The sequence below is a fragment of the Sparassis crispa genome (genome assembly GCF_003851025.1).
Source record: "Sparassis crispa DNA, contig_000007F, whole genome shotgun sequence".
In the NCBI taxonomy this organism is placed as follows: domain Eukaryota; kingdom Fungi; phylum Basidiomycota; class Agaricomycetes; order Polyporales; family Sparassidaceae; genus Sparassis; species Sparassis crispa.
In genome coordinates, this window is record NW_020939754.1 from 1,192,639 (window position 1) to 1,215,124 (window position 22,486).

The window sequence follows — 22,486 nt, forward strand, 5'->3', positions numbered from 1 at the left end:
CAGGGAGGAAGCCGAGAAGCTCCATGCCGAGCTTGGTGGTCACAACGTGGACTGGTACATCCAGCAACTCATGCAGGATGCTCGCTCTTCGAGGGCAAAACGGGCCCCCAACCGTTGGAATGCGTACCTCAGTGCTGAGTTGAAGAGGTTTAATGCTGGTCCGTGACACCTACTGATAGTGTAGATCAAGATATACTGATCTACTAGATTTGGTTCCCTAGCACTACCTTCGGGCCAGACGGCATACAAATCGAACAGCTTACCTTTCGAAATCAAGGCAAAGTGGGATGCAATGTCCCCCGAGGAGCGCATCACTATCACTGATCCATTGTTGAAGAATCTGCAGGATCAACGCGAGACGAAGCAACTTGCCGTGCAGAACGTGCCAATCAACGCATTCCATGACGTTCGTAGCAACTTAGCGAGTGTTCAAGAACAGGTATGTGGTCCGATGTCATCCAAATATAATTGTAGCTAAGTAATAATTTTCAGCTCGAGGCATTACACGCTCGCACTGGCACAGAGATTTTGATGATAGCAGTCAGATCGAGCAACGACCACTACAATAGACCGCATGTTTTCTTCACGAGCGATCGCCTCTCCGACTTCTTCACTGTTGTCTTAAGAACTCAGTTGGCGGATGTCGCCATGCAAATGGAGTCCTATTGTCTCAGCGGTATACAGGGTATGATTCTAAAATTCTCTTACTGTCGAGAGAAGTCTCTTAACTCCATCTTGTAGGTCTTGTGAGTAGGTCTCGCGACCAAGTCGCCGAACTCAAGGCTCGTATCAACAAAATGATTTATGACAAGCTGCGTGAGTATTTTACCTTCTACCTTTGTGATTTGTATCTGATGGCTGGACAGGTGCGGCTGCGGAAGTGGAGGTACCGCGGATGTACTACACAAACTTTGAGAAGAAGATCACTGAGAAGCATGCTGTTGTCATAGAAGGCTGGCCCCTCGGAAAATTTTGCCCACCGAGCGATCTCCGGTCTCGCACGGAACTTGAAGTGTTGTACAAAGCATGGGAGACCAGTGAGACGAGATTCCACAAGATGTCTCGTGCGAAATACGAGACATGGGATGATTCTCGTTTCCGCGCTGCCCTCGAGAATGGCCATGACAACGATGAGCTTCCCGTTCCTGTGACTGCAGTCTCACTGCGCGCACCCAATTGGCACATCCATAGAGGACTTATCCACGGTTCATTCATCACCCTCCCCCATCACTGTTTCTGCTGACAGCAACACCTTTGCCAATGAAGCCGGGGGAGCCCGTGTTGTGCCCGATGGAGTACCGACCCATAGTCAAGCGTTGCTGGGTTCGCCGGTGGTGACTTCGACGGTGGTGACTTCGACGGCGGTGACTTCGACTGCATCGACTACACGCAAGAGGCCCGCCGATGCAGCTGCTAACTCGAGTAACAAGCGGCGCAAGCAAGGACCCTTTCAGGACTTCATCAATGTCGTGTCAGGTGTCGGGGGGGAGCTGGTGGCTGTCACGAAGAAGCCGCGTGCGACGCGCAAGGACAAGGGTGTGCCGAGGAAGAAGAAGGCCAAGGGTCCCACAAATGACGAGAACGGCATGCCATCCTCGGGCAATGCTCCCGCCAATATCGTTCCCGCTCATGCGCTCCCCTCCGCCACTGCCGTCACCATGAACAGTGCACTGTCATCGGGCGACACCCACGTCATCTCCACAGCTGCTGTATACGCATCTCCCTCTGCCATGGCCACTACGAATACTACTCCCGTCTCCACCATGTAGGACCGTCGTTCTATACCTCTCATTGCCGCTGGGGTTAGTCAACATATCACGGGTGGTCACGGAGCCAGTGGAGAACTTAGTAGAAAGTATCTCGCATCATGAATAGAAGTGTTTACTATGATTCTTTATGCCTTTATGCTCAATATGTCGAAAATTTGGACATTGCAAAGTTCTCAAGTATGAAAATGTGCATTGGACATTAACTAGCGGTGTTAATACTATATAGAGGTCAAGGATAGCATGTCTAAGCTCGACAGAAAGGGGGATAACAAGAATTAAGAAAAAATGTGGAAAACCGAGGGAGAGACTCGTGCTCATCGTCGGGCACGACGAGCACGAGAGGACGCGCGTCGCGGAGGGCACGTGTAAGGGGCGGGAGGCGCTGCCGAACGTACATGCAAAAGGAAAGAAGAAAAAGTGTGGAAAGACGAGGGAGATACTCGCGCTCGTCGTCGGGCACGACGAGCGCGAGAGAGCGCGCGTCGCGGAGCGCACGTGCAGGGGGCGGGAGGCGCTGCCGGACTTATCCGGGGCGGGAGGCGCGTCATCAGCACCGGCGCCACCGTTATCTACGATGCCGACGCTATCTCGGAGATCGGGCGCGATAGCGATGACATAAGGCCTTGTGGCATAGAGGAGAGGCGGCGTTATTGCCCGCATTATTGGCAACTACAGGAGATATGATAATTCAGGCTAGTTAGCCCGGCAATCCAGGGGGTATATACCGGGCTTATTAGCTAAGGTACATGTGAGGTCCAGGTGTCGGCTTGTCTGCCCTTGGGCGCTCCCCAATTTCTGGAGCTCCAGAAATTTGGGCGCTACTTTCTAACAAATCCGACTTGGACTCTCCTACTTCTTCACACAAGGGCACCGCCTGCAGCTTCTCCTTGATCGCCTCGGCCGTGAGTATCCCATACGCAGTCTCTTGGTCATGCATCGACGCGCTCCGACCCATAATGTTCACCGCCTTACGCGCATTGCAAAATAATCCCCAAAAGGCAGTCATCCACTTGGTGTAGCCTCGAAATTCGGGCAAAGGGTGATGTCTCTCAGCGAAGGGTCGTCCGTCCGATACGTCGTGAATGATGATGTACCATGGGAAGAAGTTGCGGTCACGCCATCTGAGACGACGCGGTAGACACGTACACCACACCGCAGTGTAGAGAAGGCCCTCATAGTCGTACAGGAGTAGGTGAGGGACGTCGCCGGGCACCCAGCTAAGATCGGGGTGGAATGGGTTGCTCTGCTCTTCGACTACAGATTGCTGGGCTTCCAATGATTGAAGACGGTCCTGGGAAGGTGACGGCCATCCCTCGTGGATGCCGAGTGGTTCCCCGGTTTTAGAGACGTGGCATGCACGAGAGAAGTCGGTCAAGATAGCATGCACGCTATCGCTGCGTATCTCGCACATGATGCTGTGCACACCGACGTTGCGATGCAATATCAGCATATCGTATCGCAAGTAATGAAGGCCTGAAATAAAGCTCAATATTGAATCACGAGGGATCAAGTAGCGAACACCAAAGAACGCACAATCGACCAGTTGATAGATGATATAATGTAGATTATCCTTTGTCACAACATCATTCACTCGCCTGTACGTTTTGTACTGAAGCCGCGGACCCAAACGCTTTTCGTCCACGCTGAAAACGTCTTTGAGTGCGGCATCATGCAGTCGCCAAGGATATTTGTCGACATGCAGTCGGGAAGGTCCAGTTGGAATTTTGGAATCACAGGCAGAACTGAGACGGTAGACTACGCGGACGTGAGATGATTTCGATCGAAAGCAAACGGATCCATTTGGTTGCTGACTGTGGGGGCCAGACTTCTGCGATATCGACTGCAAACCTTGCATTTCGAGCAGGGCTGGTTGGCTTTATGATATGGACCGAAACATAGAGAGTGTAGGACAGGAGATTTAACGTTCAGACGACTCCTATGCAGGACTTCATCTATAATCACATGGAGGCCTAAACCTTCAGAATAACGATACGCCACATCATTAGCAGAACGCACGCACATCTCATAACATTACTCGTTACTCATTTCGACGCAGCTCTGACCTTAATCCACTCCGCAACCTCCACGGCCCAATCCTCCCCCTGGCCTGTGCACAGCGCCCAGTGCGGGCTGATGTGGTTGTGGCCCTTCATTGGCACCACCACGAAGTTGTTCCCCATCCGCTTCTTCAATATTGCAGCAAAATCCTCACTCATTTTCCATCCTCCGCGTGGCTCCCTCTCGCTCGCCATCAACAACACATCAGGGAAGTTCGCGATAACATCATCGGAAGCCCGCTCGACCAGCGTTGTGGGCATCTGCGCACGCGCTACTTCCCAAGAGAGGTAGTACGGCAGAATGAGGGGCCCCACACCATCTTCTTCAGCGAAGCTGAAAGCGCCACCCTTCAAGATGAGCCCGCGGATCCGAGCGCGAATGCCCGCGGGGATCAATCCGGGGTAGAGTATCGCGGTTGAGACGTGGGTGGCGCCTGCAGAATGACCCATCAGGAAGATGCTGTGCAGGTCAACCTGGATGCTGGCTTCGCTGGTAATCTTCTCAGCGTTCTCCACCACCCAGCTGATCGCGTCCCGGACGTCCTTTACTGGCTCGGGATAGGTTACTGAGGGCACCAGCCGGTAGTCGGGGATGACGGTTAGAAAGCTGGTTAGTTGTGATTTAGTTACATGTGAGGATCGTTATCGATCATAACTTACCCTTGCTTGGCGAAGAAGGCACCGACGTTCACGTAACCGAGATCGTACGGAGAGGAGAACTGCCTATCGCCCTCAACGAAGCCACCACCGTACACGAAGAATAGTAATGGCGCCTTCCTACTTGTAAGCGTGCTGTCTGAAGGAGGATGGTACACGTCGAGCTGAACGGGAATTGAGCAAGATACCGGGCAATCGAAGGTGCACAGTGCCTACTTGCTGCCTCTCCGTTATGCCATACTTGAATGTTGTCCTTTTAATGCTCTCGATATCGGCGCGATGAGCCTCAAGAAGGGGCACAAACGCGTCTCTGGCTATGAGGATGACATCATGCGAGGATCAATTACGGCAAAACACAAACAGAGCGTACTGGGATTGAAGATCACTGCGATATCCGTGTCCTTGAGCGAAGCTACGATATCCATGCTGACGAGACTTCACCAAAGTCCAACCTGCGTGAGGAAAGAGGAGTATCCCCAGGGCACTGATATCAGATTGTTTGCTTTGCTGTTTATCCGGAACGGTGGCTTCTGCTTACCTCGTGGGAATCACTATATGTAAAAGGATGTACTGTAAAGTGCTCGTGAGATGAGCAACTGGCAAATGACCGAAGTAGCGTCAGCGTGCCGCGGCACCGCGAGAATGAAGGCAACGAAACTGCGCTCAGACGCGACCCGCACGCGGCTCACCAAAAATTTGTGGATGATACAGCTCTGCATGGCCGTTGCACTCTGTACAGGTCATGCCTGGAAATTTCGACACCGTGACTAGTGGTATGTACCAATGACTTTATCATCAATCATCACGTTGTTATCAGCCAAAAAAATCAGAAATATCTCAAAAGCAACGCACCTGTCGCCGTGCTTATGCGAAGCATGCACATCTCATTCCCGAGATGAGGCCCAGCGAAATATTGGAGAGAGCGAGTAGTGACGCGACTTGTCACAGATGAGCACAAGTGTGACGGCCGAGTCTCTGCATCACGCTCTTTTCGGAACTTCAAGTTATCGACTACCGCCAGGATGTCGAACACCATTGCCTTGTACGATATATTTCGTTTGCTGGTATGCAGAATTACTAACCGCTTATCAAGGTATCCCCTCTCCAACTTCACCTTCAGGTAGCACTCTGTTTCCCGCTCGTCAACAGAGTTAACATAACCTTTCTAGCACGAAGGAGGCACAGCCCGAAGAGGACCCCTCCGTCTCCGCACGCCTTCAGCGCTTGCAGAACAACTATGAAGACTTTGGCATGCGGCGTACCGTGGAGGGGATTCTAGTCGTGCACGACCATGGTCATCCCCACATCCTCATGCTCCAGATTGCCAACGCCTTCTTCAAGCTGTGCGTATGCGCATCATCTCATCTCTAGACCGTTTGTGGTTGCATAAGTGACGTTGCGTGCTCAGACCTGGCGACTACCTGAAGCCCGGAGAGGATGAGATCGAAGGGCTCAAGCGCCGACTTGACGACCGGCTGGCGCCGCCGAGCGAGTCCCGCCAGTTCAACGCAACGCACGGGCTAGACAATGAGTGGGAGATCGGCGACTGCCTCGCGCAGTGGTGGCGCCCGAACTTCGAGACATTCATGGTGCGTGGCGCGGCGAGATGTGTTTTCTGTTCGGTAGAACGTGTACCTCATGTACGTACGCGCGGGCGATATCCAGTATCCGTTCATCCCGGCGCACATCACTAAGCCGAAGGAGTGCAAGAAGCTCTTCCTCGTCCAGATGCCCGAACGCAGTAAGTACCCAGTTATTCCACCGCATCTTCCCGTTGTCCCCGTTGGAAGTTGACCCCATCGATTCCCGTGTCAATATATGCTCGACTTCCGACGTCATCAACGATCTGTGGTCTGTTCTGTTAGCATGTACTGATACTGGCGTCCGTTCCGCAGAAGTGCTGGCTGTTCCCAAGAACATGAAGCTGCTTGCCATCCCACTTTTCGAGCTTTACGACAATGCCGCGCGGTATGTCTCCCCCCAACGAGATACCTGCACACTCACATAACATGTTCATGACGCCCTCGTAGGTACGGCCCGCAACTCTCTGCCATCCCGCATCTCTTGTCCCGGTCAGTGCCGAATCGTTCTACACCCTGGTGATTACACTGACGCGGGCACCCTTCGCAGCTACAACTTCATTTACCAGTGACTCCAGGAAAACCAGTCCTCTGTGATTTTACTCGAGCGCTCGCTGTCGCAATTCCATCCCGCATGTGTCCTCGCTGTCTATCTTGTCACCTAGATTGATGTTCTGTCCGTGAAGTCGATCCCCGTTTCCCTCGTGTGTTTATTACAGAAGTATCACTTGGTCTTCTTCCAGCAGGCAAGCAATTGGATGCATGCACAGATACGCCCAATGTCCGTCGAGGATACTTTCTTTACGGCTATCACTTCCGCAAGTTCCACCGTTCATCGTAGAACCAATAATCTTATACTTCTCTATCCCATACAAGAGAGCATCGAGATTCAGCGATAAACCCCCACACAGTTCCGCTACGAGATACTTGCAGACCCGAGAACGCCAACCGAATTCAGCACGTAGTACGGCATTAGCCACAATGGGTCAGATATAGTACCTGCTCGTGACGGCGGAAGTGTGAATATATATGCGTAGGCATACGATTTACGATAGCCCCGAAATCGAGTACCGAAGTAGACACGGGGGATTGTTGTATGGCATTAACTTGAAACCCGTGAACGCGATCTAGCACAAAGCCAGCCAGAGGTTTGCTGTGCCAATCTGCGCAAGTAATTGACATGAGCAATGGACCTTATTGACCATGATTCCTTACCCTACGAATGCAAGAGAAATCACGCAGTTTCGTTAAGTGCTCTTCCTGGGTGCATGAATTGGAGGGCATGAGTATGACCAAGCAAGTTCAAGACACAAACAACACGTACTAGCATCTACCAATTGAGTATCCTCACTATGGCGACAAAAATTCTCCGAATAATTCAGCAAGTTTTCTAGATTGTGTACTTCGGTCGCTGCCTGTCTCGCAAATTCACACACTCCAACCCGTGATTTACCCTCAAACTGTTTGCCTGGGATTTGTAGATCTTCCGAGTCATAGACGCTACGTCGTACTTCCAGAAATGGAAGCTGCAGCCTGACCGCATCCCAACGGTCCAAGAACAGTGGGACTGCACAAAGCAGGTCCTCTACTCACATTTCATGGTCGAGCTACCGGTGGTGAGTTACAACGGATATGCAGTTTGAACATACCGTCACGCTAGCTACAGATTTGGCTTTTCCATCCCATGGCAGAGATGTTCGGCATGTCCACCTGGCAGGTACCTTTCCCATCGTGGCAAATCATGGTGCCCCAGGTTGCCTTGTTCTTCGTCTTTGAGGATATGTTCCATTTCTTCGGTCAGTTTTCGATTTTTCTTTCGTTCGCCCGGATCTGACAGCGACGCCCCAGCTCACCAGGCGCTCCACTGGGGCCCGCTGTACAAGCACATCCACAACATCCTCCACAAATACCCGTCGCCGTTTGGGGCTCGCGGCCGAGTGCGCGCACCCGGCTGAGGTCATGATCCTGGGAGCGGGCACGATCCTCGGACCATGGGGGTATTGCTACGTCAAGAGGGATCTCCATATATTCACAGTGTACGTGTGGATTACGCTACGCCTCTTCCAGGCCGTGGATGCGCACAGCGGGTACGACTTCCCGTGATCGTTGCAGCACATCCTTCCCTTCTGGGCGGGTGCGGAACACCACGACTTCCACCACATGGCGTTTACCAACAACTTCGCGACGTCGTTCCGCTGGTGCGACCGCCTGTTTGGCACGGACATCAAGTACCTCGAGCACCGCCCGCGCATGAATGAGTTGAAGATGTCCGGCCTCAGCAGGGAGCAGTTCGCCGCGACGGAGAAGAAGATGCTTGAGCAGGTCGAGGCGGAGGGCGTCGTAGAGGCTGCCAAGGTCGAGGCGTATCGGTATGGCAGCAAGAAGGTGGCGTGAGTGGGAGCCATTTCATGCAATATCTTTAGTACATCATACCCCGAAGCTTTCGGAGACGAGCAGTAATAGACCGACATTGTGCTTTTTATGATGAAGTTCACGACTTCTCCGTCTCACCGCTGGATGTCGTCCATCGTGCGCGTCTAGCTAGAGGAACGGGATGATTTTGAACTCCTGCGCTGTTTGCATGCCTGTCGCGCGGTGGTCTCGTAATTGCGCATATTTTCTTGTGGCGTGCAGTTTGTTGCGGAAAGGTACATGCCCGTCAGCGTAAACCTCTCGCCGATGACTTAGACGGCTTCTCTACCGAGGTAGATGTACTGCGGACACAAGAAATCGACCAGGGATGGACCAGTTCTCAAACCCGTATTCATTTCTTCCAAGCTAAGCGATGATGCTGGTATTGTCCTTAATCGCTCAAGACTAGTGGCGGCACCAGCGCCAGCGGTCAAATGGCCTGCTCCAACATATGCAAACTAATGTATCTTGCTGTATGTAACTCGCTACAAAGTTGATAACGTGCAGAAGTGGCGAAACAAGACATTCGACAGGCTGGAGAAAGGAAGTCGACACTGCGGCCTCGTGAGAATGATATGGGTTTAGAAATATAGAGCGTCCGGACTGGGGATTGCAGCATGAGATATCTCTACGCCATGTGGATGACTTGATCTATTGTGTGATCTGAAGACTGAACTCGGGCGTTGTTCACCTAGGGGGTAGAGGAAGAGGTATCGCGCGAACCGCTCACGGTTGTGATGTTGATGCCGAGGGAATGTAGCAAAAAGCAGGACAGTATATGCATGGACCAGAATGTGGGTGATCAGCCGCGTGCACGGTAGAGCACCTGGTAGCGAGGTGACGCGTAGAAGATGACCGTCACTGGCCGATGTGAGTAGCGACTGCGGGGAGGCTGACCTATCCAAAGGCCACCCTAATTTTCGCCAAAAGCTCCGGGAGACCGACCTCAACAAAAGGTCATGACTGCAGGGAGGCTGACAGGCCGCGCGCATGTGGAACAATGGAGGAGCAGAGACCATTGACCACAGAGACCTGGTCTCGAGTGAAGGGGTCACAACGGCCTTGCACGGGCATTTTGGGGGATGCGGCAGCACGGAGATAGTGGCGGCAATAGTGGCGGCCATGCGAAGGACTCTGAACTGGAACGGCCACCTATCCGTACCGTTCACAATACTATCACAGTGTCGTTCCTCTCCCACCAGGAGATCACTCCCAGTTTGAACATGCTTTCACCGCGCACGCCACCTCTATCTCGCAGGCAGGACATCCGGCCGTTGTGCAGGAACCGCCCGGCTGCCGAATTCCCTGCCTCTGGGAAGGAGGGTGTGGCCGTTGCACGGATGAACTCATTCTGTTCATCCAGTCGGTGATCCTGCATGACAACCACTGAGGTTAGTAGCTATAAAGGCACACTCATCCACGACGTACCCTTCTACAGATCTCCTTAGCCGCGCTCGCAGTAGGCACTAAGCCGTAGACCTTGTGCTCAACGCCACGACATAACCTAGGAGCTAGTTGGAAGGCGTGAATGGCGCAACATGGGGAAAGAACACAAGAACACACCGTTGCGCCGAGTATGGGCCTGTCATAAAGTCAACGTGCGCGATTCGTGGCGCGCGAAGCACCTGAAGAGCGTATTTCGTAAGATAGACCCAGTTCAAACCCGACCACTATCGTCACACTGTGACACCTCACGTGCAACCCACTTAGCGCCTGGATAAGTCCCGAAAAGGCACTGAACGCACGACAGCGGCAGGAGCGTCGACATAAAATGAGTCAGCGTTCTCAGTGTATGAGGTAGAAACATAGTGAATATACACAAGAATGAAAGTATACAAGATAGTTGAACTATGAATATAAGTTATATCTTTGCAGCTTCAAGTTCCTCGAGGATGCTCTCTGGGAGGATGTGATGGCCGCGATATTTCTTGCTCGCCCATGCAGCTTGCTTACCATTCAAACCTTTGCGATAAGCATCCATGAAGCGTTGTGCGCGAGTGTAGAAGCTGTGTGTGATCTGAGTCACATCACATCACATCAGAATTGATGAACGCACCGTCGCATGCTTTCGAGTGGGACTGCATCCAATGCCTTGACCACATTGCGCTCAAGATCGGCCTCCAACTTTGAAGGCGGGAACTGGCGGTATACACGTTTTGCAAATCCCCAGCAAGGTTCGATAGGATTGAGCTCACAGTGAAATTTCGGGAGAAAGATCACATGGAAACCACGAGCTTTGCAGTGAGTCTCCACTAATGTCTCGACATCTCGAAAGTCTTGTTCGTTGTACAGCATTCTTCTACAGCAGCATCTTTCCTGTCCAGGGGGGCATTTGAAACTGGGGCATTCATATCTCAAATTTTGAACACCCTTGTAGCCACGTTCTTCCAAGATATTTGCCATACCCTTGAAGAGTCCCTCGCGCTCGTGACCAGGTGGGAAGTACAAGGATTGTGGTCTGCCATCTGCAAACTTTCCTTCTGTCATTCGCATCCATCGTTTGAGGATCTTCCCATCAGTGCCATATACAGGTTTGCCATTCTCGCCAATAACATTTGTCATAACACCAAAGTTTGGAGCGCCAGGTTTTGGTGGGAATTTGGGCATTTTGCGAGCGGAAAGTGCATCGTCAGCGCGTTTCAGGTGAGTTGGTGCATTGTCGAGTATTATACCATGGTCATCATCTGGATAGTCTCTTGATGCTATGTCCATCAACATTGTACAGTGCTCGAGGATACGTTCATTGGTGAAGTAGCCTTCTCTATTCTTTCCCGGTTTGAAAAGTATTCGGGTTGATCTGGTCCCATCTTTAGAGCGCCCCCAGCCATAGTCTGCCGAGACAAAGTCTGCCGCCATGATTGATGCGCCTTCTCCCTTTGCCTGCGGCACTGCGGTTTCAGTTTCGTGCACCCAACGCACTGAGCGACGATCATTTGCATAGAAGACTGACTCATCATGCCACCAAAACACCATACGGCAATTACGAGGTTGAGGTTCATTCTGATCAATGTCCTCAAGACCATCTCGGCTCCAACGACGTGCGTTATATTCCAGCTCGGCTATTAATGGCAGAAATATTTCCTGCCGGTAATTGACAACGTCTGCACGCTCGTGTCCATCAACAAATTGTCCATGTGGGGTCTTGCGCCAGCGGTAATCCATTGCATGCATCCACATTTGGGCTGTTGAGAGACAAATACCTTTTGTGAGTCCAAATTCACTCTGTGTCTCCGCACTGTTAACAAACTCCATAACATCCATAGCACGAACATATTTGCCAATACTTTGCAGGTGTCTTCCGATTGCTGATGCTAGGTCCCCCTTCTGTAGCATTGAGTTGTTCCATTTCCCATATGGATTGGTTGGAAGGTTATGCCGGTCAGCCAAGAATGCGTGTCCACGTGCGCAAAGCCTTTGCAATGAAGTCACCTTTCTGGTATGCATATGCAACTTTGAATGATGCATCAATCCAGGCTGGTGGCTCTCCACTGACATAGAACCACAGCAACATTCTCATCTGCTCCATGCGCCGATGAAGGAAATCATCACCATCAAATGGCTTTGTTCCCTTTCCATTTTTCCGCCGTGGCCGGAGCAATGCCAGTATGTCGCTTAAAGCAGAATTTGCATCTTCAATGGTGGGTGGAGGTATGTAGGGATGTGATTTGGATGTAGGGAATGCACTGGCATTATCAGGTACAGTCATAGTGTCCTCTGCATTTTGAATCTGATATTGTTCCACAACACCTTCGTGGCCAGAGAGTTCCAATGCAAGTGGCCCATGCATGCCAGTGCCGGCGCTCGGTGGTATTGCCCTGGCGCTGACACTGTGTGATGTCGTGCACTGCTTATCTGCAGGTGATGTATCCCCGCAACTATCTGCGGTCTGGGCGAGAAGTTCGGAAGGTGGTTCCTGTAGTAATGGTGAGTATTGTAAGCCTAGATTGCACTAACTTACTCACATTTTCTTTGTTTTCCTTTTCACTATCCTGTCTTTGGCACACTCTTTTTTTTGCATGGTTCCCGAGGTTTGCAATAGAGCGCCGGTGCGCGAGCTTTCGTTTCGCCATGAAAGTGGAGAAGGATCGTGTCGCCACAGGCAAGAAATGTGGTAATTACTTAACATGTCCATATTGTAAAATTTTATCTTATTTCTCTCAGTGTGTGAGATTTCTCAAAAGTCGGAGACCACAATTATTTGAAGCAAAATATTCTTAATAAGATTGTGGTCCTACTTTTACCTTGAAGGTGATGATGCTTGAGAAATAAGAAATTCTTTCCTTCTCGTCCGCCAAAAGAATGTAAGCGTGACAAAATGGGTCACGTGATAGTGGTCGGGTTTGAACTGGGTCTATCTTATTATGGAGAAGTGGGTAATCCATGTGTGTATGAACAGTGAATGGTCTGAGGAGCATATGAGATAGATGTCGCGTCTTATATACCTCGACGGCCGGTGGTCACACGGAAGAACAAGGACTTGGCTCCCGATCGCTACAGAACGATAACCTTGTTGGAACAATAGAACGGAAACACAGTGGACCTAACAAGAAAATAGGATACAACTCCACGACCATTAATGGACGTCCGTTACGTCCGTCACACTGTGGCGAATCCGAATGAGTACCATTGCCCTGTGCTGATTGGATAATTGGGGTCAACCACGACGTCATGAAGAAGATACAACTTCGATAGAATTCGGACCTAGCAGACGAGCTAGATTCTGGCAAGCATCCGTTTTATGGAGGCGTCTTTTTCCCAGGCGCCGGGGGAAATCCATGTCGGATTGGAATCGGGAGCGTAGACAGAGGCATGAGTCACAGGGAGCCATTATTCAAAAAGATTTCGGGTGCATGGAGGACGTAGAACGTCAACGATTCAAAACAGCACCTGCCAAACGACTCAGGGTGAGCGAAGAAGCTGACTTCGCCGAATACCAACAGCCAAGTCTCCGAGAGAGAAGACCCGGAGGTACCATGGTCGGAGTATTAGTCTTAGACACTTACTGAGCTATGTGATAGTCAGAGTGCCGTACTGCAACCCATTAACGTTGAGTAAGTAGTGGGTGACTTCCAAGGCACAGACAACCCTAACCTCAAGTGCTACCGATCCGCCTCAGATCGTAGATCTTACCGACGTGTACACCGACACTGAAATATGAGGATGAGCCCCGAGCCCAGTCGCAAGGGCTTGTTCAATGCATCGTGAGTCTGGTGTATCCCTGCGTGTTTTCTGAAGCCCATATAAAACGTGAATGAGACTGACCAGGCTGTTTGGTCTGCTGAGGAGTCGGTGCCGTTCCGCTTCAGTCGAAGAGTTTTTTCCTTCGAGTCTGACGAGTCTACCTTGCTCCTGCAGGCATTCCCATTCCGATACATGCTCATTATAACCTCAACTTAAGGCCGAGTCCTTCCGCACAGATTTTGTCGTAATTGTTAAATGTCGAGGAATAGGGAAAATCTCAGGCTTGCGCGGATGCGTTCACTAAATTCCATCCTACATTATCCAATTATTTCAAATTTCAGGACTAGAGGGCATACACCGACAGGAGTCGACTACAGCCTCCTGGACACTCGAAGAAAAAATCCAGATGTGACTCCATTTCCTACAGATGCAAATAAAACGGCATATGTTGAAGTTTCTTTTCTCTGACATTGTTGGTATCCGGGTCAATTTTTGGGATGCATGTCACCGCATCCTAAGTGTAGATCTGCCAACTCCCTAGAGCTGGTTATATGCAGAGCGCTCGTGAGCAGGCATCAAGTTTCTTTCTCGCCGGTTTCGTCTAACAACTTTCATATAAGCACTTACGTACGAACGGTTGCACCCTACCAACGGCATGTTTCTTTACAATGGCATGGCCGCTTTGCAAGCACCCAGTTGATGATGTCATTGGCTTTCGCCATCAAAAGCAACAGGGAAATTGGTCCTATTGTTGCTGGGATTACCTTCCCATTATGGAAAACCTTTGTCCTTAGTGGCGTGGGCCAGATATATAAGAGGTGGTTTGTTCGTTCTCGCTTCACCTCGTTGACTTCAACAGCTGTTCCGTCGCGCATTCCGACCCTTACGCCTAGTGAAACTCACTCTCATAGAGCTTCCTAATCCACTTCTACGTCTCCTATGTTCGACCTGAAGCTGAAAATCCGGTTGAAAACACGTCAGGTCACACACGTTAGTCCTATGCATTTTAAACCACCACAGGTCCGCCACCCCCTGCACATCAGGCCGACACATGGCTCGCATTGTCCATCAACATGCGACCCGGCGTCCGTCGCCGCAGATCGTGCACCCGACGCACATCAACGTCACTGTGGCCTATCGGCTGGAAGAGGACGTAGAGGTTTGGGCAGTGTATGACATGTGTAAATGGAATGTGGACACATTCTCGCGTGAGTTCTTAGCTGGAGTTGTACTTTTCTTCTTCGCTGACGCATCTCCTGCCACTGTAGCATCTGCGGTTTCTTCACGTCCACACTGCGGAGACGTAAGGTGGTAAGGTACGGAAACGTGGATGTTATTTCCGATACCTCGTGTACGTCCTCAAATTCGCACTCCTTCAGACATAGTGTTGGAATGTCCGTATATCCCTCCACAGGTCAGCTCTAGGAAGAGCATGCCTATAATTGTTTATGTAAAGGACTATACATCAATAATTATAAGCATGCTCTTTTTAGAGCTGGCCGCACCGGATATCCAGCCTATCGGTCATGTTGTGCGCGAAGCACGGTGGAAAGCGCCCATAGAGACGCGCGATGCCTATCATGGCCCGACCTTCACACCGAGCGAGTTGTGTGCATGGATCCACTGCTGGTCACCAGGGATTGTCTTGTCCTCTGATGACAGTTTCGCTCCTCCTGCTCCTAGTTCTGACAACCATGACGTGCTTGGTGGGCCCTATTGGAGCTACTATCCTGGCCCAATGGAAGCCTCTGAGGTTGTGCAGACACAGAGATATAATGTGCCGGATACCTGTGGATTTTTGTACGATGGATCATACTACACCATCGTTGCTGTGGGTCCACAATCGATCTACCCGCGATCAGGAGATGGCCAAATGTGCCCCGGCGCAAACAATGGTCTCACCTTACTCACCATGAACATATTGTGTCGAACACCATGCATTCTCCAGGCGAACTGGGTGCACATTTAGCCACTGTTGCACGAAGGGGCTCAACCAGGAGCGCTTTTAAGCATCTGAGGTCGCCACTCCGCCCAGCTCATCTCGACTCCGTCCTCTGCGCCCTACTCTCGTTCGCTGTCATCAATATGCCGAGCCCCTTCCAATACCGGAATCAGCTTGGCTTGTTGACGAAGCGATATCCTGAGCAACCGAGAGACGATAGGATGTTGTACGGAGCTGGTTAGCACTTACATGACAGCTCACACTGTCAGCGCTACTATGATCCACTATCCATCCACAAAATGGAACAACCCATATCGCACTCACGACTGCGCAACCCTAGTGCTAACAGCCAGAACGGCCTCTCCATCCTACATACTTCAACCTGACACGATACATAATAGTATAAATTCACACTCGTAACCAAAACACCCCACGAACATACTTACTCCACCTAAATACTCCCACTCCCGACCTCCATACCGACACATTACCAACTCGTCGTACCAAGGATTTATTACTCCAAAATGAAAGGCTCACCTGGACATAAAGAAAACCGCTCAAGAGGAAACAAATGTGATCAAATGGACTCAGCATCAGGTCAGTTATAGCTGTATTGCGTCAGTTTGCATGCCACGCTTTGGATAGGTGGAAGGGAATAATCATTTCTGCACACTTGAGCCTCATAGACTGCTATCAGCTTGGGGAAAGACGAAGGAACGATAGATACATAAATACAAGCTAATATCCAAGATTATCAACGACCTCTTGTGGCGATTTTGTGTGAATCAAGCCAGTATCATTTACTCGTAAAGGCTACTCCGCTTTCGCAGAAAGGTACGACCGCACCGCGCGAAGCACCGACCACCTGCGCCATAAAGCAAGCACAGCATTCTAAATTCCAGAAGTTCGTGAGAAGGATGTCGCAAGCACAAGGATCGACAACACTCACGGCAAACCACCTCTTCACAGCATGCAGCCTTTCTTGCCTTTGTCCAGCATCAGTTCCCGCGTGCTGAGAAGCCCGATCGTCAACCTCGAGCCTGAGCGTCGACACGTCATCGTTTGAAGTAGCGTTAACCCCGTTCACAGGGAGCTGTTGTCACGTACAGAAAAAAGTGTGATGCTGTCAGTCATGGGGTGGACGCGACATCCACACTTCATACCAGGTAAATTGGGGGCGGCTGCGAGTCCAGTATTATTTCTCTCGCATCGTCTTCATTCTCGTTCTTGCTCTGAATAATGCGTGTGACTAATATCTGTCTCGAGAAAATCGAAGAGACATTTGCAGCGCACCTTGAGGTGTTTGATTTGATCATAGCGCCGACGAACTCTTGGGTAGGGATGATATCGGAAACAAGTTCGAGAGTTATACGGAGGAAGTCTAGGGTAGTGGTCTATAGAAGACATAGAAAATGTGGGAAGGCAAAAGAGTATTGAACGATATGCAATGCAGTGGCGAGTTATCGAGTCTAGACGTCGTGATGCTTAATGGTGACGCTAGAAGCAGACGATGAGGAAAGCGAGAGGCCAGGGGGACGTCTTGGAAGATGGCGGTTTTGGAGAGGGAGCACGACCCTGTAGGATGCCATGGGAGAACCAGGAATCAAGAAAATTGAATCGATTGAATCAAGAAAGAAAGCTGGCATTCGAAGTTGATCTGGGTTAACGCGCATCCTGTTGTAGCGACGCGACCTTTTCTGACACAACTGCCATACCCCACATTCTGACTCCGCGCTCGTGAGTATGCTTCCGTCGATCGGCCTCCGCGAATATACAGAACGATTTGAGCAATGGAATGCGGGTGATGAAGCCGGTTATATATCCAAGTACACTGCGAATGCGTAGCATGTCAAGCCCTCAATTGCCTGTGAGCGAGTGATCATGGCATTGTATGGATTCCTGCAAATAATATCTCTCTTCTCAGCGGTCCTCGATATTGGTATATCCCAAACAATGCAAAATCTCTTGTTCCATGTCTGCTTTCAGACTTTGCTGAGCGACGTTCAGCGAAAGTGCGTGGTATAGCAAATTTCCATGCTAAATACGGCTGCCGAGGCCATCCACAGCAGACCACATCCAGTGATTCCCAACGGATTTGCACTTCTATTGGTTAATGGATTGGGATGAGTTGTCCTCTGGACTCGCCCACGCTTCAGTCTCTCTCTGACAGTCGTCTCCGCGGGTGCAAAACCCAGCGTTCAACGATGCGTGACCCGACGTCACGTCACGTGTCACTTCCCGCCGTTGGAGAGCGCACGAAGGCGAGTCAATAAAACTTTTCCTTCATAAACAACCACCTCTGAAAGTGTGATGTGTGACGCCGCAGGCCAACATCAAGATAGAATTGCAATAGAAAGAACACCCTCCAACCTGCAGGAGGCACTCAAATGCGTGATCCAGCCGACACACAAGACCACAGCCAGACAACAGCCCCGATCAGCATCTTTCAAAATACAGACTCCCGAAGTGTGCAGACAAGAGCAGCACGAAATGCGAAATAGAGGGAACACACAGACTCACATACTTCGGCCCGCAAGTCAGCTTCCTCCGCCCTGTCATCGCGTGCATTGCAAAAACCATGATGAGAACCTTTTACTATCACCGAAGGTCATGTCAGCGTTCCGACGACTCTGACCACTTGTAGGAGTCGAGGTTCGTTGTTTTTGAAATAAGGAACCACCTTGTCGCCGTATGGCGCCTTAGTCGTACCTCCCTAGGTCAGGAGCTTGTCCACGGCATTGGACAAATTTTCGAGAAGTATCCCGAATGCATGCGAGATTTTTCGCACCGCAAACTCGAGAGAAAATTTGGAATCCTTCCGAAACAAACTTGCTAGGGATCCAAGCAGATTCAAGATTCAACGTGGATTCAAGGGTTCAAGGGTTCAAGGTTTCATAGTTTCATAGTTTCATAGTTTCATAGTTTCATAGGTTTCAAGATTCAACCTGGATTCAACCTGGATTCAAGACAGGTTCAACCCAGGTTCCAGAGATTCAATGCAAAAGGATTCCATACAGTCCATGTCGACCGGCCGTGCGCCGAATACTAGTAGCTTGAAAGGCGGCCAACACCGCGCTGCAGTATGGCTAGGAAAGGTGCCTGGTGGTCGCCGGAAGCGGCGGCGCGGCAACCAGAACGGCCACATCGCCTCGCCAACTCTCGCCAAACGACACCAATTAAACCCTTGCTCCCGCTCCAATGGTTTCGTAGAAAACTTCAAATTCTCTCCCTACCACGTTCTAAGTTATGAGGTTCATATCCATTACTTTGCGATAAACTGAAAGCCACAGGGAGCTGGGAAATCTGGGATATCGTCTGCCGCATTTGTTGGTGCGTGTTCATCTTTTCCGCGATCCTCCAGGAAGTTGGCGCGTCGTTCACAATTTTCGTTGTATCTATTAGACATGAATGCCCACTCAGAAGAGCATGAGTTGCTCTGTGACCACTTGGTTGAGCCGAGGAATCCCTGGGATAATTGGTTGGCCACGGTAGAACTCGGTGGAGGACTGCGAGCTACGTGTGGCGCTGTGGTGGTACGAGATGCTCCGAGGTACGTCTCACAGAGAAATTTGTCTATGTTGACTGCGGCTGCTCGTTGGCAAATTTGCAGTCTCTTACATTTTCTGCTCGGCCTCACAGATTTACGTCCATCCGTGCTCGAATTTCAACTACTATGTCCGAGCACCAAGGCTGATTGTGTGCGCTGCAGGGCGTGCCCATTTCACCCCTAAGGACGCAGATAGCACCAAATCAAACGTTCAAGTGTTCAACAAGGCCGCATCCTCCTATTCGCCTTGCGTCGGTAGCCCTGCTTTGTCTCGGATCATCGTTCCTTCAGCAATAGTCTAATCGGAATACTGATTCACGTGCACTCGTATGTTCCGCTACTGACTATTACTCAAAACCGGCACGGCGAGCGTCAAGAACTAAATTTCGTAGTCATCACTGGATCACAGACGTGGTAACAACGCCCCCCAACCTGGAATTACAAGCTTGAAGATGTTCGTTTGGGACAAGTCAACTGAGTCGAGCTACTGGATCTATCACTTGCACTCTTCGAATTCCATACCGCCAAACTCAAGTTCAGGCAGAGGTTCGGGAACGCAGGCTGAAGGTCTCCCAAGGCGGTCAATATGGACGTGGAAGTACTCCTAAAGAGGACGGCCGACACCATTGCTGTCTTGTCAAAGACTTGGAAGGGCTCTTTCGAGATTACGGCCTGTACGTCGCCTAAGGTCTCGTTCTGTGGTTGTTTTACAGTAGTGATTATCATTTTTATACTCTGGCTAGTCATGCAGAAGCAGTAGTCCGTACTTCCCTGCGCGTGCGAAAATACTTCGTTAGCTGGATCATCTTTTCCTTCTGTCCTGCGGTGCGCAAGAACTCAACAAACCCCAAGCTGGCTATCGTTACTTGTTGCCATCGACACCCCGTCTGTGCTCCTCTTTGACTGCGACACCAAGCTGCTGTATGGCTGGTTCTTGTCGAGTTGTGGCTGTTACGTGGTGCGTCGCGCCTCGGGAGAGCCTTTCATGCCGGAGATGAAGTTTGTCTCCCTGAAGACAACTCCGCCCTTGGACACACACAATTCACGCAGGCATTACATCATTCGATCCAACTCCTCCGCCAATGTCCGAGAAGTCCAGATGACCAGGTTCAAGCCGTCTATTCTAGGCGTCTCGGTTGGGACTTCGTTTTTGACCTTGACCCAATCGTATTCCGGTGTGGCGTGAACCGCGGCACTCCTCATCTGCACAATCCCTGGCTCGGCATAGATCACCCCACGTCTCCCGTGCCCGAAAGAGGACGTTGTACGGTGCTTCGCTCTTCGCCGACATCGTGTTCCTCGCTGCACCTTTGTCGTGTGGTTCGCAGCTCTCGTTTTCCACGGAATGCATCGCTGTCTATTTTACCTCGTGTACTGGTGACGCTATACCTTCAGCCACATACGCGTCGCGTTCGAGACGCTATGGTTCAGCGTGCAGCGCCAGGGCTACTTCGTGTTTTCACGCTTCGAGGCTGAGCTCTGGTCCGACTGCGGTTGGTGTTATATCGTTGACAAGGGAGGTCATTCAGAAATGAACACAAATATGCTCCTGAGGATCAATAGGTGTATAGACTCTAATAGGTGTCTTAGGTCGGAAACATCAGAATCTGGGATAGCAAGTGTCAGACCGAGAATTACAATATGCAGCCTGCGGTGCAGGGAGCAGTGCTATGCCAGCAGTAGCAGTGTACTGGCATGACAGCACAAGGACCTACCTTCGAGCGCGCCCAAAGCGATTCAGCAGGCATGAGCTGAATTCATCGGACTAAATATTGGATACAATTTGGCAGTGCATCGGCGTGCACTGTATGCTCCACTTGCATAATCTTCTCAGAAGTATTAAGTCATTGACCACCCGACACAAATATCATCAGAGCTTCTACAGGCAGTGCCTACACCGCGCGAAGGACAATTCCTTTTTTAAACATTTTTCCGCGTGACATCCTGGGGTGTTCGGATGGTGCACCAAAATGCAAAAATTCAGCCGTCGTCCCGCGGACAACCCGTCAGCAGGGCACCATAGGATGTCCAACCCGACCTCCGCTGGACATCCCGTCTAACCTGGGACATCTGGCTGTTGCTCCCTGTATACGGCTTGTGCTCCCAAATGGATTTTGCTGCAGCAGGTACTCATGTTATCACAGAAGAAGCATAAGAAAATATATTTGAATAGAGACCATCAATGTACTGGGGGTGATACTACTACTACATGTGTGAGACAAGTAACTAGGAATGGATGAGCGCGGCTCGCGCGAGGGAGAAAAATGGCGGCGGTAACGACGACACGACCAAACTGCGGGGTTTCGACAGCTGCATGACAAATGACTTGATGGCGCACTCTCAGCGGACGTTCTCGAGGATAGAAGGCGATGGAGACAGGCCAAGAGAATGATGAGTGTGGAGCGAAAGAATGGATGAACAGAGACCGTAGGACGACAGACGTTGGAGGACTTCGAAGACGAAGACACTGGGCGACGTGGACAGCAGTGCCTGCAAGGCAAGTTTAGGGCCGGCCAAATTTGACTTCTAAAATTTTGCAGAACCAACTTGCCGAGCATGTCTTTGTTTGTGCTGTGGCGGGATGGAGGATGTCCAGCGGACAACCTGATCCAAACCTCCCTTGGATACCCACAGGACGTCAAGACGTCGTCCAACTGCGCTCCGGCGGGCATCGGCTGTGGGAACCTTCTATTGGGCTCCTTTCATACATCTTTCGGAGACCCAAGACCCGTTCTCCCGGGGATATCAATTCGAAGTCCGAAAAACCTCTATCTACAGCTCCGATGGAGGTTGGCTGAGTTTTGATCCGATGGTCATTTGGGTCTGTTTGGCGGTGTACGTCTCGGACACAGGCACGTCGCTCTTAAGCTTGCTTATATCTAGTGCGTAAAATATATAACAATCCGAAATACTGCTTACATTTTCATGGAACACGACGTCGACGGAAGGCTATTTCTGCAAGGATGGTAATAATAATCGAGCAGGTGGTACTGAAGAACCGTGCTCGGTGAAGAGTTCTCTACTCCCTTTATAAGTATTTTTTCCCCGGAGTTTACTCATCCATGGCCATAGGACTTCGAAAGCACCGCATCCCGTCTGATCTGCGCAGTTAACCGGAGTGCCGCCCAGTTAGTACCACGGTGGGGGACCACGCGGGAATCCTGGGTGCTGTGGTTTTGCCACTTTTTCTTTGGCCAGTTCTAGCATTTCAATACGCTCATCTGACGTTGCATATGTCAGAATTATGAATCATGGGAAGGTGGGCCAGTATCATGGTGAATTGATATCCAATGTGTGGACCATGCAGTGAATGTAACCAAAGTTTATAATATTTACACACA

General features: G+C 50.7%; 8 protein-coding genes and 1 non-coding gene across 9 annotated transcripts; 6 read left to right on the forward strand and 3 right to left on the reverse strand.

The window, feature by feature from the left end:
- Nucleotides 1–70: 70 nt before the first annotated feature.
- Nucleotides 71–1,769, forward strand: SCP_0803970 (hypothetical protein; the record flags this gene model as incomplete). The annotated part of the gene is made up of 6 exons (XM_027760987.1): nt 71–158; nt 222–439; nt 493–685; nt 742–816; nt 867–1,205; nt 1,267–1,769. 6 exons carry the CDS (start codon nt 71–73, stop codon nt 1,767–1,769), a joined length of 1,416 nt encoding a protein of 471 aa, XP_027616788.1.
- Nucleotides 1,770–2,502: 733 nt separating this feature from the next.
- Nucleotides 2,503–3,219, reverse strand: SCP_0803980 (hypothetical protein; the record flags this gene model as incomplete). The annotated part of the gene is made up of 1 exon (XM_027760988.1): nt 2,503–3,219. One exon carries the CDS (start codon nt 3,217–3,219, stop codon nt 2,503–2,505), a length of 717 nt encoding a protein of 238 aa, XP_027616789.1.
- A 592-nt stretch (nt 3,220–3,811) lies between these two features.
- On the reverse strand, nt 3,812–4,908 carry SCP_0803990 (alpha/beta-hydrolase; the record flags this gene model as incomplete). The annotated part of the gene is made up of 4 exons (XM_027760989.1): nt 3,812–4,433; nt 4,487–4,647; nt 4,700–4,797; nt 4,854–4,908. The coding sequence occupies 4 exons, from the start codon at nt 4,906–4,908 to the stop codon at nt 3,812–3,814; spliced, it is 936 nt and encodes a 311-aa protein (XP_027616790.1).
- A 597-nt stretch (nt 4,909–5,505) lies between these two features.
- SCP_0804000 (hypothetical protein) lies at nt 5,506–6,635 on the forward strand (the record flags this gene model as incomplete). Its single annotated transcript, XM_027760990.1, has 8 exons — nt 5,506–5,525; nt 5,577–5,603; nt 5,653–5,826; nt 5,892–6,072; nt 6,149–6,224; nt 6,379–6,451; nt 6,514–6,555; nt 6,614–6,635. 8 exons carry the CDS (start codon nt 5,506–5,508, stop codon nt 6,633–6,635), a joined length of 615 nt encoding a protein of 204 aa, XP_027616791.1.
- Nucleotides 6,636–7,661: 1,026 nt separating this feature from the next.
- SCP_0804010 (hypothetical protein) lies at nt 7,662–8,018 on the forward strand (the record flags this gene model as incomplete). Its single annotated transcript, XM_027760991.1, has 3 exons — nt 7,662–7,679; nt 7,730–7,859; nt 7,912–8,018. The coding sequence occupies 3 exons, from the start codon at nt 7,662–7,664 to the stop codon at nt 8,016–8,018; spliced, it is 255 nt and encodes an 84-aa protein (XP_027616792.1).
- Nucleotides 8,019–8,223: 205 nt separating this feature from the next.
- SCP_0804020 (hypothetical protein) lies at nt 8,224–8,457 on the forward strand (the record flags this gene model as incomplete). The annotated part of the gene is made up of 1 exon (XM_027760992.1): nt 8,224–8,457. The coding sequence occupies one exon, from the start codon at nt 8,224–8,226 to the stop codon at nt 8,455–8,457; it is 234 nt and encodes a 77-aa protein (XP_027616793.1).
- A 1,183-nt stretch (nt 8,458–9,640) lies between these two features.
- On the reverse strand, nt 9,641–12,545 carry SCP_0804030 (hypothetical protein; the record flags this gene model as incomplete). Its single annotated transcript, XM_027760993.1, has 5 exons — nt 9,641–9,847; nt 9,904–9,979; nt 10,039–10,100; nt 11,969–12,388; nt 12,438–12,545. The coding sequence occupies 5 exons, from the start codon at nt 12,543–12,545 to the stop codon at nt 9,641–9,643; spliced, it is 873 nt and encodes a 290-aa protein (XP_027616794.1).
- Nucleotides 12,546–19,002: 6,457 nt separating this feature from the next.
- On the forward strand, nt 19,003–19,292 carry SCP_0804040 (hypothetical protein; the record flags this gene model as incomplete). The annotated part of the gene is made up of 2 exons (XM_027760994.1): nt 19,003–19,148; nt 19,238–19,292. The coding sequence occupies 2 exons, from the start codon at nt 19,003–19,005 to the stop codon at nt 19,290–19,292; spliced, it is 201 nt and encodes a 66-aa protein (XP_027616795.1).
- Nucleotides 19,293–22,208: 2,916 nt separating this feature from the next.
- SCP_r0804050 lies at nt 22,209–22,318 on the forward strand (the record flags this gene model as incomplete). Its single annotated transcript, XR_003546577.1, has 1 exon — nt 22,209–22,318. It is a non-coding gene; the product is annotated as a 5S ribosomal RNA (ribosomal RNA).
- Between the last annotated feature and the right edge of the window lie 168 nt (nt 22,319–22,486).